At 41.8% G+C, this 22,106-nt stretch overlaps 1 protein-coding gene across 2 annotated transcripts in view; it reads right to left on the reverse strand.

Moving 5' to 3' along the window:
* Window positions 1-4,429: 4,429 nt before the first annotated feature.
* LOC111963478 (tyrosine-protein kinase receptor TYRO3) overlaps window positions 4,430-22,106 on the reverse strand; it is a 32,483-nt gene continuing 14,806 nt past the window's right edge. Inside the window, exons 8-19 of one of the 2 annotated variants that reach the window (XM_023986950.2) lie at window positions 20,785-20,927; window positions 18,442-18,580; window positions 15,861-15,984; window positions 15,346-15,440; window positions 15,011-15,106; window positions 12,512-12,595; window positions 11,991-12,083; window positions 10,961-11,082; window positions 10,412-10,521; window positions 6,701-6,860; window positions 6,254-6,390; window positions 4,430-6,056 (exon numbers count right to left, since the gene is read on the reverse strand). In XM_023986950.2, the coding sequence (XP_023842718.1) occupies window positions 5,636-6,056; window positions 6,254-6,390; window positions 6,701-6,860; window positions 10,412-10,521; window positions 10,961-11,082; window positions 11,991-12,083; window positions 12,512-12,595; window positions 15,011-15,106; window positions 15,346-15,440; window positions 15,861-15,984; window positions 18,442-18,580; window positions 20,785-20,927 (1,724 nt within the window). In that variant the 3' untranslated portion in view covers window positions 4,430-5,635. Of the gene's footprint in view, window positions 6,057-6,253; window positions 6,391-6,700; window positions 6,861-10,411; window positions 10,522-10,960; window positions 11,083-11,990; window positions 12,084-12,511; window positions 12,596-15,010; window positions 15,107-15,345; window positions 15,441-15,860; window positions 15,988-18,441; window positions 18,581-20,784; window positions 20,928-22,106 lie in introns of both variants that reach the window. The other variant, XM_023986949.2, reaches the window with a different exon arrangement.

Here is a 22,106-nt window from a genome sequence, read left to right on the forward strand (position 1 = left end):
GACCGAGTATGCGCCCTTCACTGTTTTTCCTTTCTATTGAATACGCTATTGTCCGGTTGTAATATTATTGATTATTTAGACAATTGACAACCTGAGGATTCATTTTAAAACATTGTTTTACATGTTTCGACAAACTTTACCGGTACTATTAGGATGTATTTGTCTGCATGTTTTGACCGCCTTTGAGCCAGTGGATTACTGAACAAAATGTGCCAACAAAACTGAGTTTTTGGGAGAGGGACTTTATCAAACAAAACAAACATTTATTGTGTAGCTGGGACTCTTGTGACTGCAACCATATGAAGATCTTCAAAGGTAAGTGATTAATTTTATCGCCATTTCTGACTTTTGTAATTCCTTTACTTGGTTGTAAAATGTTTATGCTTTTGTAAGCGGGGCACTATCCTCAGATAATCGCATGGTATGCTTTCGCCGTAAAGCCTTTTTGAAATCTGACAAAGCGGCTGGATTAACAAGAAGTTAATCTTTAAGCCGATGTATAACACTTGTATTTTTTATGAATGCTTATTATGACTATTTCTGTATTTTGAATTTGGCGCTCTGCAATTTCACCGGGTGTTGTCGAGATGGGTTGCCAGCGGAACGCCTGCGCCAGAAAGGTTAAAATGATAACGACTATTTAATCGTATATCTCTGAAAACGGTTATTTGCAGCCTGCCATGCCTTTACTTTAGCTAAACAACGTAGCTAACGTTACCCGAGTGCTTTTGTAGGACTTGATAAGCTTGCTGTTGTTGAACGACAACTTCATATTTAACCTAGCTAGCCAGTTATATATGTGAAGCCCTATCAAAGTAGTAGGCTATGGCCGTGGCAAACATTTTACTAAACTTTACGTCATAAATAGTATGCAACAATGAGTACATACTATGCAGTTTAAGGGTGTGTTCGTAATATCACTTTGGAGTGCCAGAGTGGGCTCTGGGTGTTCGTAAATTCAGAGTTTCGCGCTCTCGAAGTGTTCAAAGTGCACACTGGACTCTTTGGCCGATGCGTAGGGTTGAGCCGAGCATTCTGAGCTCACAACGGCAGTCAAGCACCCAAGCTAACTGGCTAAAGTTGGCTAGCTACTTCCAGACACAAATGAGAGAACACATCACTCTGACCATTTTACTCACCCTAGCAGAGCTAGTTAGGCGGTTTATGTTGTCTAGAGCGTTGGTGACTAACTGTGCTGCTTGCAACAATTTACTTTTCCCCCAACGTTTACTGACACCAGTCATATTCAACGGGTTCAATTCATCAGTTATTCTGCACTCTGGCACACAGACGAGAGCGCTCTGAAATTGAAGTAGATATCCAGAGTGAATTTACAAATGCACCCTAAGTATGTAGTACACTAGTACGGGTGTTCGGACACAGCACATGATTGCATTCCGACCCCAGTGCAACTCAGTGTAAACAATTAGAACTACAGGATCGGAATCTGCTGGCTAGGGTTAGGCCTTAATGTAGGCCTATTGAAGGTAATGAATGTATCCTCTCACATGGCCTGAAAAAGCTTTAAGCGAAAATCATATTACTCACACAAAATTTGATGTTGATATCACACAATCTTTTGATTGAAAATGGAAACACTCTTTGGCAAACATGTCGCAGACACTAATTACTTTAATAATCCTCCCTACTCTCCCTACCTCTGAGGAAGTACAGTTCCCGCTCAGCCCAGTCAAAACTGTTCGCTGCTCTGGCACCCCAATGGTGGAACAAACTCCCTCACGACGCCAGGTCAGCGGAGTCAATCACCACCTTCCGGAGACACCTGAAACCCCACCTCTTTAAGGAATACCTAGGATAGGATAAAGTAATCCTTCTAACCCCCCCCCCTTAAAAGAGTTAGATGCACTATTGTAAAGTGGTTGTTCCACTGGATATCATAAGGTGAATGCACCAATTTGTAAGTCGCTCTGGATAAGAGCGTCTGCTAAATGACTTAAATGTAAATGTAAATGTAATAATAGTTTATCTGGGTCAAGTTTAGATATTAAAATAGCTGCTTACTGTTGGCTACTTCAACCTTTAACATATGCGTTCGATAGTAATTTAAGAGATGTACTATGTTACTACTGACAAAAACCTTTTCCGTTTCAAAAACACAACAATATATCATTAAATCAAATACCTCTATAAAAGCGGCGGCCATTTTGCATTTCCACACGAGACAACACAAGTAAACAAACAAAACTAGCGGACCTACTGTATTGCGGCGGACCGTGGTAGCATACATTGTGGTTTGCTGACAACACCAAGTGGTGGCAGGAATGTAATGTCAGTTATCTTTCCCAACCGTGCTACTATAAGTGGATTAAGACGATGAATCTTGATCTTTCTCTGCCAATTGCCTCGATGCCGTGCACTGCGACGACTAAAAACGTGGCTCGGGCCTGCAAGGCCTAAGCACGCAAGACTTGTAACACACCAGCGCGTACACAAAACGATAGTAATCAATTGCGTGTGATTCCCAAGTCAACATGGTGGGCTTCTCCTCAGGCTAGAAAGAGAGGACTTGGAGCTTGCAAATTCATCTCGGTCTTTCTCGGCAGGATCGTGTGTTTTACTAAACACATAGTTTACCTTATGCACTTTTGAACAGATCAAAATATGCGATGGTAATCGTCGATTCTTTGTATAATCCTCTAGTTATTTTCCTTAGTTAAACTCGCATCGCCCAGCTGGAGGAAACATGCGTGCTGTAAAACAACGTCACTGAGGCACGTTCACGTCCTACTGCGCAGACTTTGCGCCATTGTGTCACATGATTCAAAACCGAGGGAGAAAATGCATGCTGTGGTGGTACCGAACCGAACGCCGCCATGGGGAGGTTTGCAACTCCTCGCTTTTTGGTAGGGGACCTTCAACAAAGACGAAGGTTGGGGTAGAAAATATGAGCTAAGGTATGAGTTAAACCTGTCGATATGGTGTGCGCATGAGCGACTGTACAGTTGTAGCTATGTAATGACGGACAATGCTCATGGGCATGTTGGTTCAGGGGAAGCCACAGGTGCTAGCCTACCACCTTGAAATGTTCAATGCACGAATTTACCAGCAACCTTGTATTTTTGCTCTGTGGTTTGGTAACGTTGCTTACTGTCAATGGATCTGTAGTTAGTCGTAAGCGCCGACGACGCAAGACATTGTTTACAGCTGTAGCTACCTAGCATTGTTGAGAGGAGAACAGTGGGACTGGCGGATCCATCTTGGCACGCGGTAAAGACCGCAGTAGTTACCTAGCGAGCTGGATGGCATTTACAGAATTTATAGCCACTCCTGAGTCTAACGCTGATGGATTGGCCTGGGGATGTCCATTAATTTTTATGCAAACACTGACAGATCTAGTCTGATTAATCAGGCTGTAATACCAAGTTAATTGGTATATACAGCCTGTACTAATGCCTGCAAAATCGTGTCAATATTCCTTAAAAGCTAGATTGTTGAATAAAATCACTTTAAAAATGACTCTACCGGTTGTCTGTGTGGTTTGTCCTTTAGCTGTTTGAATTGAGACAAAATATCCACAGTAAACTATTGTTAACCAGGTAGTTACATGGTTTGTATTGGCACAGGTAAAATACGTTTTATATTGGATATTTGGTTCTATTCAATAGTTATAGATGGGTTAGCTGACATCATAAAAACAATGGAGCAGAAGTCTGAGTTGTCAATTTTGTTCTTGATATGTTTTGACAATATGGCAAAAATTCAGGAAACTAAAAATGTATTTGAGGGACAAGTGGTCATTGTGGAAATATTGTTTACATGTCAATATTCTAAGCTGAACCAGGCATTTAATGACAATGAAAATGGTATATTCTAAATCATGGGAGGATGGAGAACAATCCACACCTTTTTTTGTGTAGGGGGTGGGGATTTTTTTTTTTAAGGGTGGATTGTTCCCCATCCCCTGGATTAGAATATACCATAGCATGCTTGGTTTAGTAGCTATTGACAAGAGAACAGAATATCCAATATGAAACTCAATCGGGAACCATATACCTACTACCAGCTCTCTTAAAGTCATTAAACTTTCCTGTAGATATTGTCTCAATAGAGAAGTGGAAGGACAAACTGCAGACAACCGGTACATTTAAATGTAATATTACTCAATTCTGGCTTATAAGGAACATTTAAACAATTTTGCAAACGTTCGTTTTGGGCTGTATATACTAATTGTGTATTGCTGCCTGATTAATCAGACTGACAGCACGTGAGAGCAACAACACTAGTGGTTTTGGATGAAGGCTAAAGTTAAGAGACAGTTGAAATTACCTTTTGAAGTTGTGATAAGACATCTCAGTATCTGACAATTTACAATAGAACTTTCTTGACCTTTATTTATTCAGATGGGGCACAGTTAGACTGCACATGGGTTTTATTCCATGCTCGCCCAAAAGGTGTAAAGAAGAATATATACTATCACAAACAACCAATACTTTATTTACTTACACTTCAGGTGAGAATTACATTGTAGCTTGATACACAAATCTAAAACAACTATAAACCTGCTGGTAGGGACGGACTGGACAGAGAGAATCACAACACAAAGCACCAGCTTCACAAGTCTCTGTTTAATGCTCTAGGTTGTATCTCTGGAAATAATTTTAACACAATATACAAAAAATTACATTTAAAACATGTCCCTTGATATCCAATACATGGAATGCTCCAAAAGCAAGGGTGTGTGTAAGCACTTTGAACATCAGTGAACAACAAGCTCACATTTCATCAGGCTAATGTCTTTATCCATATTCACTCTGGTATTTTTCTTGAATACATACACAATGTTCTGCATATATTCCTGTTTCCATAAATTCTCAATGGTATACTAAAGCAATAAAGCATGAGGAGGTGTGGTATATTGGCCATATACCAAACCTCTGAGGTCTGCCTTATTGCTATTATAAACTGGTTACCAACATAATTAGAGCAGTAAAAATAAATGTAATGTCATACCCATGGTATACGGTCTGATATACCACGGGTGGCAGTCAATCAGCATTCAGTGCTCAAAACACCCAGTTTATAATTCTAAATAACTCAGTCACAATGTTAGGGGATTATTACAGTGGTAGTCCCGTGTAATGTTATTCTAAGGTTAAATGAGAATACAGATTAAGAACGTGTAGCACACTTTTGGACAGGAGATGCTTATCATAGAGATAAGGGAGTTCGTTCGCAAAGCAGCAAATACCAATGTTCAATACCTACCACCTACAGTACAGTGTACACTAATGACAAATGGGACTGCTTTTATAATCAAATGCTGCCTAAACTTCAAAAGATGCATAATACTATAGAATTTTCCATTATAAAGTTCTGTTTGTCAAATGTATCATTTTAAATATTAGTAGTGTTATTGTTCTTTGTTCAATGATAAGGCTGATTGTGTGTGTCAATGTGAAGTCCTTAGTTTAAAGTACAAAATGACACTGCAAATGACTGGCAATAAAATGGGTAGAAAAGTTCATTGAGATATGCACTTCAATCCAAGTAATGCTGGTAAGCAGCTGTTTTCAGAAACTTCACTGGAGGGCAGTAGTGAGTGACCAACCATCCACAACCAACTGGTCAGTCTGAAATCTGGAGGGCAGGGGAGGCGGCGTATTCAAAATATAAATCACACATTAATGATCGTGTCTTCATATTCCTCATCCCTGACTTCTTGCTGCAAGGTATCCATCGAGTCCCCCTGCCTCCCACCCTCCTCTTCAGTACAGTTGCAGTTAGGGCCAATGATGTAGCGGTAGTCTCCACCAATAGCCACAGCTGCCCCAGAAGACACCATGAGCCAGTCTTTCTCATCCTCCTCCATTCCCACACACTGCCAGGGCATTGCTGACCACGAGGGGTCCTCCCCTGGGCCCAGTGCCCCTGACTCCCCCTCGTCACTCTCCAGGTTAACGTAGAGAAGGGCCTCCTTAATAAAACTAGGCCCTGAGGACAGGCTGGCCCATTGCCCCTCCAGCTGGTCAATCAGGTGCTGGAAACTGGGGCGGCACTTGGGAACAGGGCTCCAGCAGCTATGCATGATCTCGTAACTGGAAAAAGATTCAAACTGTCAGGTCATTATTGTAAAAGTCTTCTCAATGCGGTACCAGGTTAAATACAGTAAAGTATACAATTTTCTGGCACCAATAATAATTTCATTTGTTTAAGTTATTTGAAAAGTATAATAGAACCCATCACAATTGGTCAATGCCTGAGTTTTTTCTACCACATCCAGTGGCTCACTCACATGTCATCTTGGCAGTCAGGTGGTTGTTTGAGCCTCTCTCCCTTGATGAGGTACTCGTAGATTTCAGAGTTCTCCACCCCAGGGTAGGGGGTCTGTCCACGTGCCATGATCTCCCACATGGTGACTCCAAACGCCCACTGGTGGGAAACAGTCAGTTAACTTCTGGGGGCGCTAAAGGCAAAGATAACGAATTGACAGTTCTCGAAAACATCTTATCGATGAAACAGATTTAGTGAACATCTGGGGCCACTACATGGTTTAAAAAATGCTAAAATTCAATAGACACATCTGAAAACAAAATCTGCATTTTATCTATGATGTATTGAGTTACATTACAAAACTGATTTGAAGAGGGATCCCCAACTAAAATATTGCTGTCTTACAGTGTCACTATAATTTTGAAAGTGATGCTATGACCACTGAGTTGTCTGGTTGTACGTAACGTACCACATCACTCTGAGTAGTGTAGACATTGTCAGCAAGGCTCTCCAGTGCTATCCACTTGACAGGCAGCTTTGAGACGGATCCTTGTCTGTAGTAGTCACCACTGTAGATTTTCTTTGAAAGGCCAAAGTCTGCCACACAGACTGTCAAGTTTTCACTCAGCCTATGAATAAAGGAGTGGAGATGGTGACAATCTAACCCTGAGGCAGAACCAAGCTCGAGTAAATTCAGTGTGTAAACCATATTAGAGGGAGTTCCAGTTAAGAAATAGAGTAAAGTGACAGGCTGTGTCTTAAAATTGTGCCCCATTCCCTATTTCAGGGTTTGTACGCTCATGAGAATCATGGAAAAGTCATGATATTTTAAAATTGTGTTTTCCAGGCCTGGATAGGTTTTGGAAAATCCTATAAGTTTTAGAAAATGTATTTAATAATTTTTGCTAATGTAATTTATTTAGGAATAGTTTCTACATATTTTATCAACATATCAGTCAGGATCGGAATGACACTTTAGCCAAATATTTTTACTAGGATTAAATGTCAGGAATTATGAAACTAAGTTTAAATGTATTTGGCTAAGGTGTATGTAAACTTCCAACTTCAACTGTACATACACATGAAGTCGGAAGTTTAAATACACCTTAGCCAAATACATTTAAACTAAATTTTTCACAGTTCCTGACATTTAATCCTAGTAAAAAATCCCTGTTTTAGATCAGTTAGGATCACCACTTTATTTGAAGAATGTGAAATGTCAGAATAATAGTAGAGAGAATGATTTATTTCAGCTTTTATTTCTTTCATCAAATTCCCGGTGGGTCAGAAGTTTACATATACTCAATTCGTTTTTGGTAGCATTACCTTTAAATGGTTTAACTTGGGTCAAACGTTTCGGGTAGCCTTCCACAAGCTTCCCACAATAAGTTGGGTGAATTTTGGCCCATTCCTCCTGACAGAGCTGGTGTAACTGAGTCAGGTTTGTAGGCCTCCTTGCTCGCACACGCTTTTTCAGTTCTGCCCACAAATTTTCTATAGGGTTGAGGTCAGGGCTTTGTGATGGCCCCTCTAATACCTTGACTTTGTTGTCCTTAAGCCAGTTTGCCACAACTTTGGAAGTATGCTTGAGGTCATTGTTCATTTGGAAGACCCATTTGTGACCGAGCTTTAACTTCCTGGCTGATGTTTTGAGATGTTGCTTCAATATATCCACATAAGTTTACTGCCTCATGATGCCATCTATTTTGTGAAGTGCACCAGTCCATCCTGCAGCAAAGCACCCACACAACATGATGCTGGCATGGCCGTGCTTCACGGTTGGGATGGTGTTCTTCGGCTTGCAAGCATCCCCCTTTTTCCTCCAAACATAACGATGGTCATTATGGCCAAACAGTTCTATTTTGATTTCATCAGACAAGAGGACATTTCTCCAAAAAGGATGATCTTTGTCCCCATGTGCAGTTACCAACTGTAGTCTGGCTTTTTTTATGGTGGTTTTGGAGCAGTGGTTTCTTCCTTGCTGAGCGGCCTTTCAGGTTATGTCGATATAGGACTCATTTTACTGTGGATATAGATACTTTTCTACCTGTTTCCTCCAGCATCTTCACATTGTCCTTTGCTGTTGTTCTGGGAGTGGCTTCCGTCTGGCCACTCTGCCATAAAGGCCTGATTGGTGGAGTGCTGCAGAGATGGTTGTCCTTCTGGAAGGTTCTCCCATCTCCAAAGAGGAACTCTAGAGTGGCCATCAGGTTCTTGGTCAACTCCCTGACCATGGCCCTTCAACCCCGATTGCTCAGTTTGGCCGGGCAGCCAGCTCTATGAAGAGTCTTGGTGGTTCCAAACATCTTCCATTTACGAATGATGGAGGCCACTGTGTTCTTGGGAACCTTCAAAGTTGCAGAAATGTTTTGGTACCCTTCTCCAGATCTGTGACTCAACACAATCCTGTCTCTGAGCTCTACGGACAGTTCCTTCGACCCCATGGCTTGTTTTTTGCTCTGACATGCACTGTCAACTGTGGGACCTTATATAGACAGGTGTGTGCCTTTCCAAATCATGTCCAATCAATTGAATTGACCAAAGGTGGACTTTAACCATCTCAAGGATGATCAATGGAAACAGGATGCACTTGAGCTCAATTTTGATTCTCATAGCAAAGGGTCTGAATACTTATGTAAAAAGTATTTTGTAAATTAGCAAACATTTCTAAAAACATGTTTTTGCTTTGTCATTATGGTAGTGTGTGTAGATTGCCGAATATTTGTATTTATTTAATCTATTTTAGAATAAGGCTGTAATGTAACAAAATGTTAAAAAAGTCAATGTGGCTGAATATTTTCCGAAGGCACTGTAGATTAATTTAAAAAAAAATTAAGGAACTCAAACCGGCTTTAAACTTATTCTTGAAAGTTGTAATAGTAGAATGCACAAGGTGCAATTTCGAAATTGGGTAGTGCATCATCAGTTGCTCTTGTCAGTCATTGCATACCTTAGAGAGCTATTTATAAGTAAGAACTGTCCAGGTCAACTAGCCCATGTCAGCTAACGTATATTTTTAGATTTGTTTTTGTTTATAGATATTGTAATTTTTGTGTGACTCATATCACATGAATACACATGGCAAAATGTATAGAATTGAAAGTGCCCATAGTGCCTGTGCCCATAGAAATAGTCATGGGGGGGCACGGGATGTTCCCCAATGCTGGAAGGGGCCCCCCCGAGTGAAAAACCCCTGCACTAGTTAACTATTGAACTATTATTAGCATTTCGTCATGTCCCCAAAAACTTTCTACAGACTAACCATTTTTTGGGATGAAAGGAATTATTCACTTCAACATTGTATTAGTTGGGTTTTGGTTCAGTTGCAATGAATCGAATCGTGAATCAAAATAATAATTTGTGAATCGCAAACAGTAATGTTTTTGTAGATACTTCCAGTTAATTTGGGCATCCACTGTATGGGACATTCAACTCAAGGTGCTAGTCAGCCTGCAGAGTAAACACCAAGTTAGCTTAGAAACTTAACTAGAAAAGGTAAATTTCCTGAAGAAAATTTGTGGGTTTGCTTCAGCTGAATAAAAAGATTTGTAGCCACTTGATCTTTGATATATTGAATGAGCGAGTTATTTCAAAAGGCATAAAATGTATTTGGTTGTAATATTTGTCATCAAGGGTGGTCAACCATCCTCCAGGAGAGCTAATGGGTGTACAGGCTTTTGTTCCAGCCCCCCTCTAACAAACCACATTTTAGAGATTAGCTGCCCAACTGGACCTTGGTAAACTGGCTCTGATGTGTTTGAGCAGGGCTGGATCAAAAGCTTTCACCCAGTACCTCTCCAGACTAGGGTTGACCACGTGATTTATATAGTTGCCTAACCGGTATTCTACTTTGTGGGGGTTAAGTGCCTTGCACAACAACAGGAGGATAGTACATGGGATCAGAGAGCAGCCTCCCAGTGTTGATACCACATTACGCATATTTTTCATACGTACATAGAGACGCCGCCAATTGTTGGTCATGGAAATTTGGTTAAATGTCATGGAGAAGTTTTGGAAAAGTTATGATATTCCTTCTGTCAAAATGTGTATGAACCCTGCTATTTAGTGCACTAGTTTTGACCAGGGCCCATGGGGCTCTGATAAAAAGTAGTGCCCTTTATAGGGAATAGGGTGCCATTTGAGATGGAGCCACTGTCTACTCTACTGGTAATTCACTTACATGCAGTTGCGTGCAGCCAGATCCCTGTGTATGATGCTTTTGTTGCTCAGGTACTCCATTCCACGAGCAATGTCCAACATAAACTGAATAAGCATCTGCAGTGACACTGTCTGTGTGAGGGAGAGACCGCAACATTACTTTGTTAAAACATGATTTGAAGATATGCATCAATTAGAAAGTGTCCTGGGAAAAAAATATTTGACCCTACACTAAGACTTGTCTTTCCAGTATAGTCTATAACAGGAAATTATGGAATTATTTAAAACATGCATCTAAGTCCATGGCCTCATCTTGCCTGGTGTCAATAGTACAGGCTGTTGGTGTAATGGTGTGGTGAATGTTTTCCTGGCACACGTTAGGTCCCTTGCTACCAATTTAGCAACGTTTTTATGCCCTGAAGAATTCAGGCTGTTCTGGAGGAAAAGGGGTCCGACCCCGTACTAGATGGGTATACCTAATAAACTGGCCACTGAGCGTTTGTGTCCCTGTATTGGGTATCTATTTTAGTATGCATACAAGTGTGTATAAAATGTATAGGTGACTACTCACAAAGGGCTCATCTCCAAGGCGGGACATGAGCAGAAAGGTGTGAAGATCCCCATGCTTCATGAAGGGCAGGATAACCATGGGGATGGGCAACCGTTGCTGAGGCCGCCTGTGCAAACTCACTCCTAGAGAAAAAATATATATTCAATCAACAACTCAGCAGAACAAGTCAGTCAAAGCCGGGACCAGCTTCAGGCATAAGCGACATAAGTGGTTGCTTAGGGCCGCAGGCTGCTAGGAGACCCCCAACCTAACCCCCCCCCCCCCCCTTTAGTTTTTAGGAACTCACTAATGAGAGTAAGATTAGTACAATACACCAGGTGCAATTTAAAAATGTGGTTGTGCATCAGCAGTTTCTCTTGTTATGTCAGTTACTGACAGTCACTCAATTATCCATGTAAACTAACAATTTTTAGATGAGTAGTTTGTCTAGCCGGCTATCATGGCCGAATACCGACATGGTACTCGCCCAGGGGCCCTGACCTCCAGGTTGCCCCCATTGATTTTGTTTGTCATTTTCACTCAATTCATATTAGATATCCACCCCATGGAAAAATGAGTAGAATTGCATGAAATTCATTATAAAATGTAAATAAATAAAAATGTCAGGCCATCGTAAAATCTGTAGAATTGCAGTTAACTTCATTTAAAACTGCAACATTTTCTCTATACCCCTTGGCAAAATGTGCAGAATTGCAGGAAATTAACTTAAAGCGTAATGTTTTTCTCTCCGCGTCAAGAGGGGGGACACAAATGTTTTGCCGTGAGGTGGGGGCACCCCCGACCAAATCTCGCTTAGCCATAAGGCTAGGGCCGGCCCTGGTCAAAGCACATTGATTGATGGGCAACTCTTAAAACACTCCGTTTCTGATCCCAAGTAGCCTTACTTGTTGTTGTGGTTGTATTATATGTGCAAGCTGTTATTATTTGGAATCTGGCAATGCCTTTCTTAATTGCCCCTAAGGATATAAATAAAGGTAGATTTAATTGAAGTGAGTCGGCGGAAGTAAAATATGTCTTTACTGCCACTAACCAATGAGCTGGATGACATTTGGATGGTGGAAGTCCTTCATGTAAGCAGCCTCTTTCAGGCACTGCTCAATATCACATGATGAGTTGATATCCGCTGATGTAAAAAGGACAGAGAACATACATTATCATAACTTCCGAGGACTTATTAGTTCACATTATACAGGTATCAATGTAATATCCACTGACACACTCATAAGAACAGGGGTGTTAACCCCGGGATCATGGCTAAATTCCCAACTTGGCCCCATTACATCATGGCCATCTAATCATCCCCCTCATTCCTAATTGGTATATATCACTCCTCACCTTTCCACCTGATAGCTGATGTGTGGTGAGCGTTCTGGCACCAAAATGGTCGCCGTGCATCACCCCGGTGGGTGCTACACATTGGTGGTGGATGAGGGTAGTTCCCCCTACTATGTAAAGTGCTTTGAGTTCCTACGTTGGTAGAAAAGCGCTATATAAATCTGCTAAATTATTATCATACAAAAGGCAGTTCAAATGTAAAGTCTAAAGTCTCACTTTTTAGCACCTTCACTGCAACCTTCTGTTGTACAGTGCTGTCCTCCGTCTTTAGGAAGGCCTCACGCACTGAGCCAAATTCACCTAAACAGACACAGATACATACATCACTGGTACGTTACTTCTCAAACAACTCAACATATTCCAAAATATAATACAGACATTGTCTGTCTTGTTATTTAGCAATACACAGTTATGGTTATAGGCCATGTAAATGTAAATTTTGCATTTTGTAAATGCTCTCTATTTCAAATCAAATTTTGTCACATGCTTCATAAACAGGTGTAGACCAACAGTGAAATGCTTGCCCTTCCCAACAATGCAAAGAGAAAAAATAGATAATAATAGTAATAATGAGGAATAAATAGAAAAATAACCAGGAATAAATATACAGGAACGATAACTTGGTTATATACATGGGTTACCAGTACCATGTCCATGTGCAAGGGTAGGAGGTAGCTATGTACTTTCGGAAAGTATTCAGACCCATTGACTTTTTCCACTTTGTTACGTTACAGCCTTATTCTAAAATGTATTACATTTTTTTCTCTCAATCTACACAAAATACCCCACAATTACAAAGCAAAAACAAGTTTTTAGAAATTGTTGCAAATGTATTACAAATAAAAACTGAAATACCTTATTTACATAAGTATTCGGACCCTTTGCTATGAGACTTGAAATTGAGCTCAGGTGCATCTTGTTTCCATTGATCATCCTTGAGATGGTTCTACTACTTGATTGGAGTCCACCTGTGGTAAATTCAATTGATTGGACATGATTTGGAAAGACACACCTGTCTATATAAGGTCCCACAGTTGACAGTGCATGTCAGAGCAAAAACCAAGCCATGAGGTCGCAGGAATTGTCCGTAGAGCTCCGAGACAGGATTGTGTCGAGGCACAGATCTGGGAAAGGGTACCAAAAACATTTTGATTGCAGCATTGAAGGTCCCCAAGAGCACAGTAGCCTCCATCATTCTTAAATGGAAGAAGTTTGGAACCACCAAGACTCTTCATAGAGCTGACCGCCCAGCCAAACTGAGCAATCGGAGAAGGGCCTTGGTCAGGGAGGTGACCAAGAACCCGATGGTCACTCTGACAGAGCTCTAGAGTTCCTCTGTGGAGATGGGAGAACCTTCCAAAAGGACAACCATCTCTGCAGCACTACACCAATCAGGCCTGTATGGTAGAGTTGCCAGACGGAAGCCACTCCTCAGTAAAAGGCACATGACAGCCTGCTTGGAGTTTGCCAAAAGGCACCTAAAGACTCTCAGACCATGAGAAACAAGATTCGCTGGCCTGATGAACTCTTTGGCCTGAATGTCAAGCGTCACGTCTGGAGGAATCCTGGCACCGTCCCTACGGTGAAGCATGGTGGTGGAAGCATCATGCTGTGGGGATGTTTTTTAGCGGCATGGACTTGGAGATTAGTCAGGATCCAGGGAAAGATAATCAGAGCAAAGTACAAAGAGATCCCTGATGAAAACCTGCTCCAGAGTGCTAAGGACCTCAGACTGGGGTGAAGGTTCAGCTTTCAACAAGACAACGATCAGTGGGCAGTGTGGAGTGCAATAGAGATTGCGTCATCTGTGGATCTGTTGGGGCGGTATGCGAATTGGAGTGGGTCCAGGGTGTCTGGGATAATGGTGTTGATGTGGGCCATGACCAGCCTTTCAAAGCATTTCATGGCTACAGATGTGAGTGCTACGGGTCGGTAGTCATTTAGGCAGGTTACCTTGGTGTTCTGCTTAAAACATGTTGGTATTACGGGAGAGGTTGAAAATGTCAGTGAAGACACTTGCCAGTTGGTCTGTGCATGCTCTGAGTACTCGTCCTGGTAATCCGGATGGCCCTGTGGCCTTGTGAATTTAACCTGTTTAAAGGTCATACATCGGCTAAGGAGAGGGTGATAGCTGATGCTCTCATGCATAGTTCAGTGTTCCTAGCCTCGAAGCGCACATAAAAGTATTTAGCTGGACTGGTAGGCTCGCGTCACTAGACAGCTCGCAGCTGGGTTTCCCTTTGTAATCTGTGATAGTTTGCAAGCCCTGCTACATACGACGAACGTCAGAGCTAGTGTAGTAGGATTCAATCTTGATCCTGTATTGACACGTTGTCTGTTTGATGGTTCGTCAAAGGGCATAGCGGGATTTCTTATAAGCGTCCGGATTAGTGTCCCGCTCATTGAAAACGACAGCTCTAGCCTTTAGCTCAGTGCAGATGTTGCCTGTAATCTATTGCTTCTGGTTGGGATATGTACGTACGCACGCATGGTCACTGTGGGGGTGAGGGTATTATATTACTAAACTGTTGGAGCTAGAAAACAAGCATTTCGCTGCACCTGCAATAACACCTGTAAATCTATGTACGCGACCAATAAACTGATTTGATTTTGCATGTTGCAGCATCAAACAATACATTGTAAAGGTTTTCTATCTAAATGTACTTTATCTGTGTAGCACAGCTAAGTGAAATAAACAGAGGATGTCCCACCAACCTTTTCCCAAGATGTGTCCGAGGGTCAGTAGCCTTTCTGGGATCAGAACGTCTTGAAGCTTGGCCTTCAGATCGTCGTTGATACCCAAGCTGTCCACTGGTGGAAGACAGAGATACAATTCATTATTTCACAACCCAGGTCCACAGTAGTGGTCAATAGAGGCACCTTTTTGCCTATGTAGTGAGCCCAAAAGGTTCTGGTCAAAAGTAGTGCACTATATCGGGAATAGTGTGCCATTTAGGATTCAACCGCACTGTAGTGCTTGTGCCATATGTGTCAATAGAGAAACATTTATTTGTGGAGGCTACAAGCCAAACATGACTGACTTTACTTACAGGTGGAGTCTGGGAGCTCAGAGCAGGTCCTGTTGAATGACCTGGCTGCAGTGAAGGAGACCGTGCTCTCAGTCCCCGGTGGCTTGAACACAGACCTGCAAGGACAAGCAGAGCCCTATTATCCCATCTTTACGTTGGTGTTGTAACCTTGTAGATACATTGCCCCTGTGTTCAGATACTTCTAAAATGCATCCTTCCTCCCTTCCTAGAGATATTCCACTGATCAGACCAAAACATTGTTGAAGGGAATCTCGTGGAAACCTTGCTTTTCCTTATCCAATCATGTCAGCTCAGAAGAAAGAAGTGAAGAAGGATGCTGTCAAAGTATTCAAACAATGCCTCGGATTCTGGTATATACTGCAGAAAAATCTGCCTGTATGTGAAGGGGGTGGTGCGCTGCTTTCAGCCCATATAAATCATTCTCACCTAAAGAATTATGTCTAGAGATATATATACATATATATATATATGAATGGCTGTATTCTAGTAGAGAGAGAGAGACAATCATAGCCTACCCAAACTGTGTTTCCTTCCCTCTGCGGTGCACTAGGACTGTCAGGAGAAGCCCTACCATGGTGGCCACCAGCAGGCCCAGCAACAGACCCACCCACATATGGCCTCTCTGAGTCTGGGCTGCCACTGCTTTGTGGAACATAAACACACACACACACACACAGTATAACAAACTAGCTTTACATACAACACAAAGCCGTGTCACCTTTAAATTTGGAGCATAGGTTTCAAAACTAGACTACTAGTGGATAGTGACAGAGGACATGATAGTGACAGAGGGACTAATAGTGGATAGTGACAGAGGCTGTCTTTAGACTCGACAGTTCATACAGATTTTGTATTCTGATCATAGAGTTACGATAATGTAATTCCAGAACACGTTATACAGTGGGGCAAAAAAGTATTTAGTCAGCCACCAATTGTGCAAGTTCTCCCACTTAAAAAGATGAGAGAGGCCTGTAATTTTCATCATAGGTACACTTCAACTATGACAGACAAAATGAGGGGGAAAAAATCCAGAAAATCACATTGTAGGATTTTTAATGAATTTATTTGCAAATTATGGTGGAAAATAAGTATTTGGTCAATAACAAAAGTGTATCTCAATACTTTGTTTATATACCTTTGTGTTGCAATGACAGAGGTCAAATGTTTTCTGTAAGTCTTCACAAGGTTTTCACACACTGTTGCTGGTATTTTGGCCCATTCCTCCATGCAGATCTCCTCTAGAGCAGTGATGTTTTGGGGCTGTTGCTGGGCAACACGGACTTTCAACTCCCTCAAAGATTTTCTATGGGGTTGAGATCTGGAGACTGGCTAGGCCACTCCAGGACCTTGAAATGCTTCTTACGAAGCCACTCCTTCGTGCCCGGGCGGTGTGTTTGGGATCATTGTCATGCTGAAAGACCCAGCCACGTTTTTTCACTCAAATCTCACGATACATGGCCCATTCATTCTTTCCTTTACACGGATTTCAGTCGTCCTGGTCCCTTTGCAGAAAACAGCCCAAAGCATGATGTTTCCACCCCCATGCTTCACAGTAGGTATGGTGTTCTTTGGATGCAACTCAGCATTCTTTGTCCTCCAAACACAAGAGTTGAGTTTTTTACCAAAAAGTTATATTTTGGTTTCATCTGACCATATGACATTCTCCCAATCTTCTTCTGGATCATCCAAATGCTCTCTAGCAAACTTCAGACGGGCCTGGACATGTACCGCTTAAGCAGGGGACAGTCTGGCACTGCAGGATTTGAGTCCCTGGCGGCGTAGTGTGTTACTGATGGTAGGCTTTGTTACTTTGGTCCCAGCTCTCTGCAGGTCATTCACTAGGTCCCCCCGTGTGGTTCTGGGATTTTTGCTCACCGTTCTTGTGATCATTTTGACCCCACGGGGTGAGATCTTGCGTGGAGCCCCCAGATCGAGAGAGATTATCAGTGGTCTTGTATGTCTTCCATTTCCTAATAATTGCTCCCACAGTTGATTTCTTCAAACCAAGCTGCTTACCCTATTGCAGATTCAGTCTTCCCAGCTGGTGCAGGTCTACAATTTTGTTTCTGGTGTCCTTTGACAGCTTTTGGTCTTGGCCATAGTGGAGTTTGGAGTGTGACTGTTTGAGGTTGTGGACAGGTGTCTTTTATACTGATAACAAGTTCAAACAGGTGCCATTAATACAGGTAACGAGTGGAGGACAGAGGAGCCTCTTAAAGAAGAAGTTACCAGGTCTGTGAGAGCCAGAAATCTTGCTTGTTTGTAGGTGACCAAATACTTATTTTCCACCATAATTTGCAAATAAATTCATTAAAAATCCTACAATGTGATTTTCTGGATTTTTTTCTCTCATTTTGTCTGTCATAGTTGAAAGTGTACCTATGATGAAAATTACAGGCCTCTCATCTTTATAAGTGGGAGAACTTGCAGAATTGGTGGCTGACTAAATACTTTTTTGCCCCACTGTACATCTACACCTACATTTAAATCTGTCCACATTGTGTCCGGATTCCCTTTTCCTAGGTTATATTGAAATGCCAATATACAAACGGTGGAAAAGGCTAAATTTGATAACACAACAACTTGATGGCAGTATTTATCTACTATAGCTAACTAACCAACTAACCTCTGTAGCCAGCCAGCAAAGCTAAAGGGATTGCAAACAGGTTAGCCAAACAATTTTTCCCCACCTAATTAGCTAGCATTTATGAAGCCAGGAAACACGTTCCTCACATGCAAGGAATGTATTTCCTCCAACTTTAATGAAAAAATATGGTGCCTTTCGCTTCCAAAACACACGTTTTCAGGAGACTTGTTGGCGAAGTGCTGATGACGTTTCCCACTGTATGCACTTTCTGTAGCCTGATTGCGTCCAGACTGAGGAGAAATCCACCCGCAATGCGTCCCTGAAGTGGTCAGGGACGCACCTGAAGTGGTCAGTCAGATCTGATCACAATCCGACCACAATGCGACTTGTTTGTCTTTTCAATGCGATCTTTGTATTCTGATAGTAGAAGTCGCATGTAAGTGTCAAGTGTACACAACCAGCGTGACAGGGGGACTGATAGTGGTTGAGTGACATAAGGGCTCACTGACCTGAGGCGGGCATGACCAGTACAGGCTGGCTCCAGGGCCCACAGCCGGCCACTGTACACGCCGACACCTGGAAGGTAGCGTTGAAGAAACGACCTCCACCAGACAGGTGGGCCATGTTCTCTTTAAAGAGCAACGCCTCCTGGAACACAACAACCAAAACGTATGTTAATGTATGTTCTATTAAGACATATTGCTTTAAGTTTAAGAAACTTAAAAACAAAGCTTCCATTGCAAATTAGATCCAAGTAAGTGCCGGCCTTTTATCACAGAGACACACATGCTTTGACACCACTGAAACAAAATATGAAATGTGACCTTTTAATTAATTAATTTTTTTGAATTCTCTCCATTATGAGAAAATATTACATTTAAGACCATGCAAGAGGACTTGGAATACATTTTGAACATGAATTTGATGTTACAATTTCAGCAACACAAATGTTAAATGATCTTTAACCATTTTCAGGTCTTGCCATATATTTTAAAGTAGATTTAAATCAAAACTGTAACTCGGCAACTCAGGAACATTCCCAGTCTTCTTGGTAAGCAACTCCAGTGTAGATTTGACCTTGTGTTTTAGGTTACTCTCCTGCTGAAAGGTGAATTAATCTCCCAGTGTCTGGTGGAAAGCAGACTGAACCAGGTTTTCCTCTAGGATTTAACCTGTGCTTAGCTCCATTACATTTATTTTTTATCCTAATAAACTGCCAAGTTCTTAACGATTACAATCATACACCATAACATGACGCTTGAAAATATGGAGAGTGGTACTCAGTAATGTGTTGTATTTGCTCCAAATATAACACTTTGTATTCAGGAGAAAAAGTGAATTGCTTTGCCACATTTTTTGCAGTTTTACTGTAATGCCTTGTTGCAAACAAGATGCTTGTTTTGGAATATTTGTATTGTGTACAGACATCCTTATTTTTTCACTCTGTCAATTAGGTTAGTATTGTGGAGTAACTATAATGTTGTTTATCCATCCTCAGTTCTCCTATCACAGCCATTAATAAACTGTAATAAATGTTTTGGCATCATGGTGAAATCCCTGAGTGGTGTCTTTACTCTCCGGCAATTGAGTTAGGAAGGACGCTTGTATCTTTGTAGTGACTGGGTGTATTGATACACCATCCAAAGTGTAGTTAATAATTTCACCATGCTCAAAGCGATATTCAATGTCTTCTTTTTTTATTTTTACCCATCTACCAATAGGTGCCCTTATCCCTGGTCTTTGTGGTAATTGTATGTGTGGGGTACAGAGATGAGGTAGTCATTCAAATATCATGACATGGAGTGAGTCCATGCAACTTATGTGACTTGTTAAGCACATTTTTACTTCTGAACGTATTTAGTGTTGCCATAACAAAAGGGTTGAATACTTATTGATACAAGACATTTCAGCTTTATTTTTAATGAATGTGTAACATTTTCAAAAAACGTATTTTCACTTTGACATTATGGGGTACTGTGTGTCTAGGCCAGTGTGTGTCTCGGCACTTGTGTGTCCTCGGCCACTGTGTGTCTCGGCCACGGTGTGTGTCTCGGCCACCGGTGTGTCTCGGCCACGGTGTGTCTCGGCCACTGTGTTTGTCCAGGCCACTGTGTGTCTGGCCACTGTGTATGTCTCGGCCACTGTTGTTTTGTCTCGGCCACTGTGTGTCTCGGCCACTGTGTTGTCTCGGCCACTGTGTGTGTCCGGCCACTGTGTGTCTAGGCCACTGTGTGTCTAGGCCACTGTGTGTCTAGGCCACTGTGTGTCTAGGCCACTGTGTGTCTAGGCCACTGTGTGTCTAGGCCAGTGACAACACCTATTGGTGTGAATACTTTCTGGAGGCATTGTATGGTCATTATACAATTCTAGTGGCCAAGAAAAAAAAACTGAACACATGTAGCGAGCTCAAAGGGTTTAGATATTTCACCTGAACACCTGACAGATTGGGAGTCATAGAAAGGAGAGTAAAAATACTTTTGACCCATTTCCTATAGCAATGTCCCTATTAAAAACAACTCAACCCCTAGTATGGCCATAGAAACTTCTGGTATGGCCATAGGATTGTGAACGTAGTCATACTGTAATGTACCACATTCCATAATAACAGAAACATAGGGATTGTAATTAATAAGACGTAGACTGTTGACAGCAGCTGAAGACTGGTGTCAGCTGGCTGTGGTTATTGTATGCTCCACTGACCAATGTCTACTGTGACTGAGAATTTGGTATATTAAATTACTGAAATGTGCATTGATCTGCACAGCCAGAGACTATTTTCTTCCTGCAGCTTTTGCTATCATCTGAGGTATATACTAGATTCCTTCAGTGTGTACAGGTGTATGGGTCTGAACCTGTCCCTCTCCTCCCAGGTTCCACTGGACTTTGTAGGCCATCAGTTTCCCCTGCAGCTCCTTGTCATCCAAGCTCGCCCAGTTCAGGGACAGCTGCTGTTCAGTTAGTTCAAAGGTCAGGTTCCGGGGGGCAGCAGAGGGCACTAGAAAGAAGGAAGACACAGGGACAGTGTCATGACAATACTTTACATTTCATCAAAGAACAATAAGGGGTTGCCATTGTATATGTCCATGCTGTCATCACTCCCTTGGTCCTAATCCTTAAAAACGTCAACAGATCTAAAGGGTCTGGATAGGTATAAGCAGTATTGCTTCCACATCTGCAAACATATGGACATTTATTCATCGCTGCTACAGATTGTTGTTTTTAATTTTTTATTATCATTTTCATTATTTTATTTAACTTAGTCCTGCATGTTGGAGCTCGGAGCCTAAGATTGTACCCTCCAATCACACCTGCAACCCTGCACATGTGACTATTAAACACACTGAATGGGATATAAGGGAAAGGGCCAAGGGATACTTCGGGATTTGGCAATGAGGCCCTTTATCTACTCCAGCAGTCAGATGAACTCGTGGATAAAAAATGTATGTATGAAGGAAGTTCGAGGTAGTTTTGCAAGCCAATGCTAACTAGCTTTAGCGCAATGACTAAGTTTATGGGTATTTACTGGAAGTCTATGGGTGTCTGCTATCATGCTAGTAGATATCCATAGACTTCCAGTCATTGCTAGTAAGCAATAGCTTGCGAAACTACTTCTAACTTCCTTCATACTGCACACAGAGACATAAAAATGGTATCCACAAGTTCATCTGACTCTGGGGAAGTAGATAATCCAGAAGCAAATTGAGACCGGCTTCAGGTCACCCTAAAATGAGACCCCAATCATTCCTGCAGTGGCCTCCTTGACCAGCGTGTGTCGACAATGAGACAACAGGGTTTAGTTCAGCACTGCAGCACATTGATATGGATTGAGGGCATGTACAATGGTTCATTGTACAAGTGGGACTGGAATCCACTGGCCTGTGTCCAGCACTGGCAGTTTACAAACATACAAACAAGGTCGCCACCAGAAACCCCCACTCCACTGCTCCCCTCAGACTAGCTCTCATGATCACCTCTAAACTCAGCCGCCTGTCCAACTTATTTTAACAACCCTCATTTAAAACTGCATATCAACTTAGACCATATCCTATATGAACAATAAGGGGTGGATTCCCAGACAAAATTAAGCTAATGCTAGTCCTAGACTAAAAAGACAAATCAATGGAGAATCTCCTTCAAATTCTTTTTGGTCCAGGATTAGGGTTAATCTGTGTCC

The sequence above is a fragment of the Salvelinus sp. IW2-2015 genome, linkage group LG4q.2 (assembly GCF_002910315.2).
Source record: "Salvelinus sp. IW2-2015 linkage group LG4q.2, ASM291031v2, whole genome shotgun sequence".
In the NCBI taxonomy this organism is placed as follows: Eukaryota; Metazoa; Chordata; class Actinopteri; order Salmoniformes; family Salmonidae; genus Salvelinus; species Salvelinus sp. IW2-2015.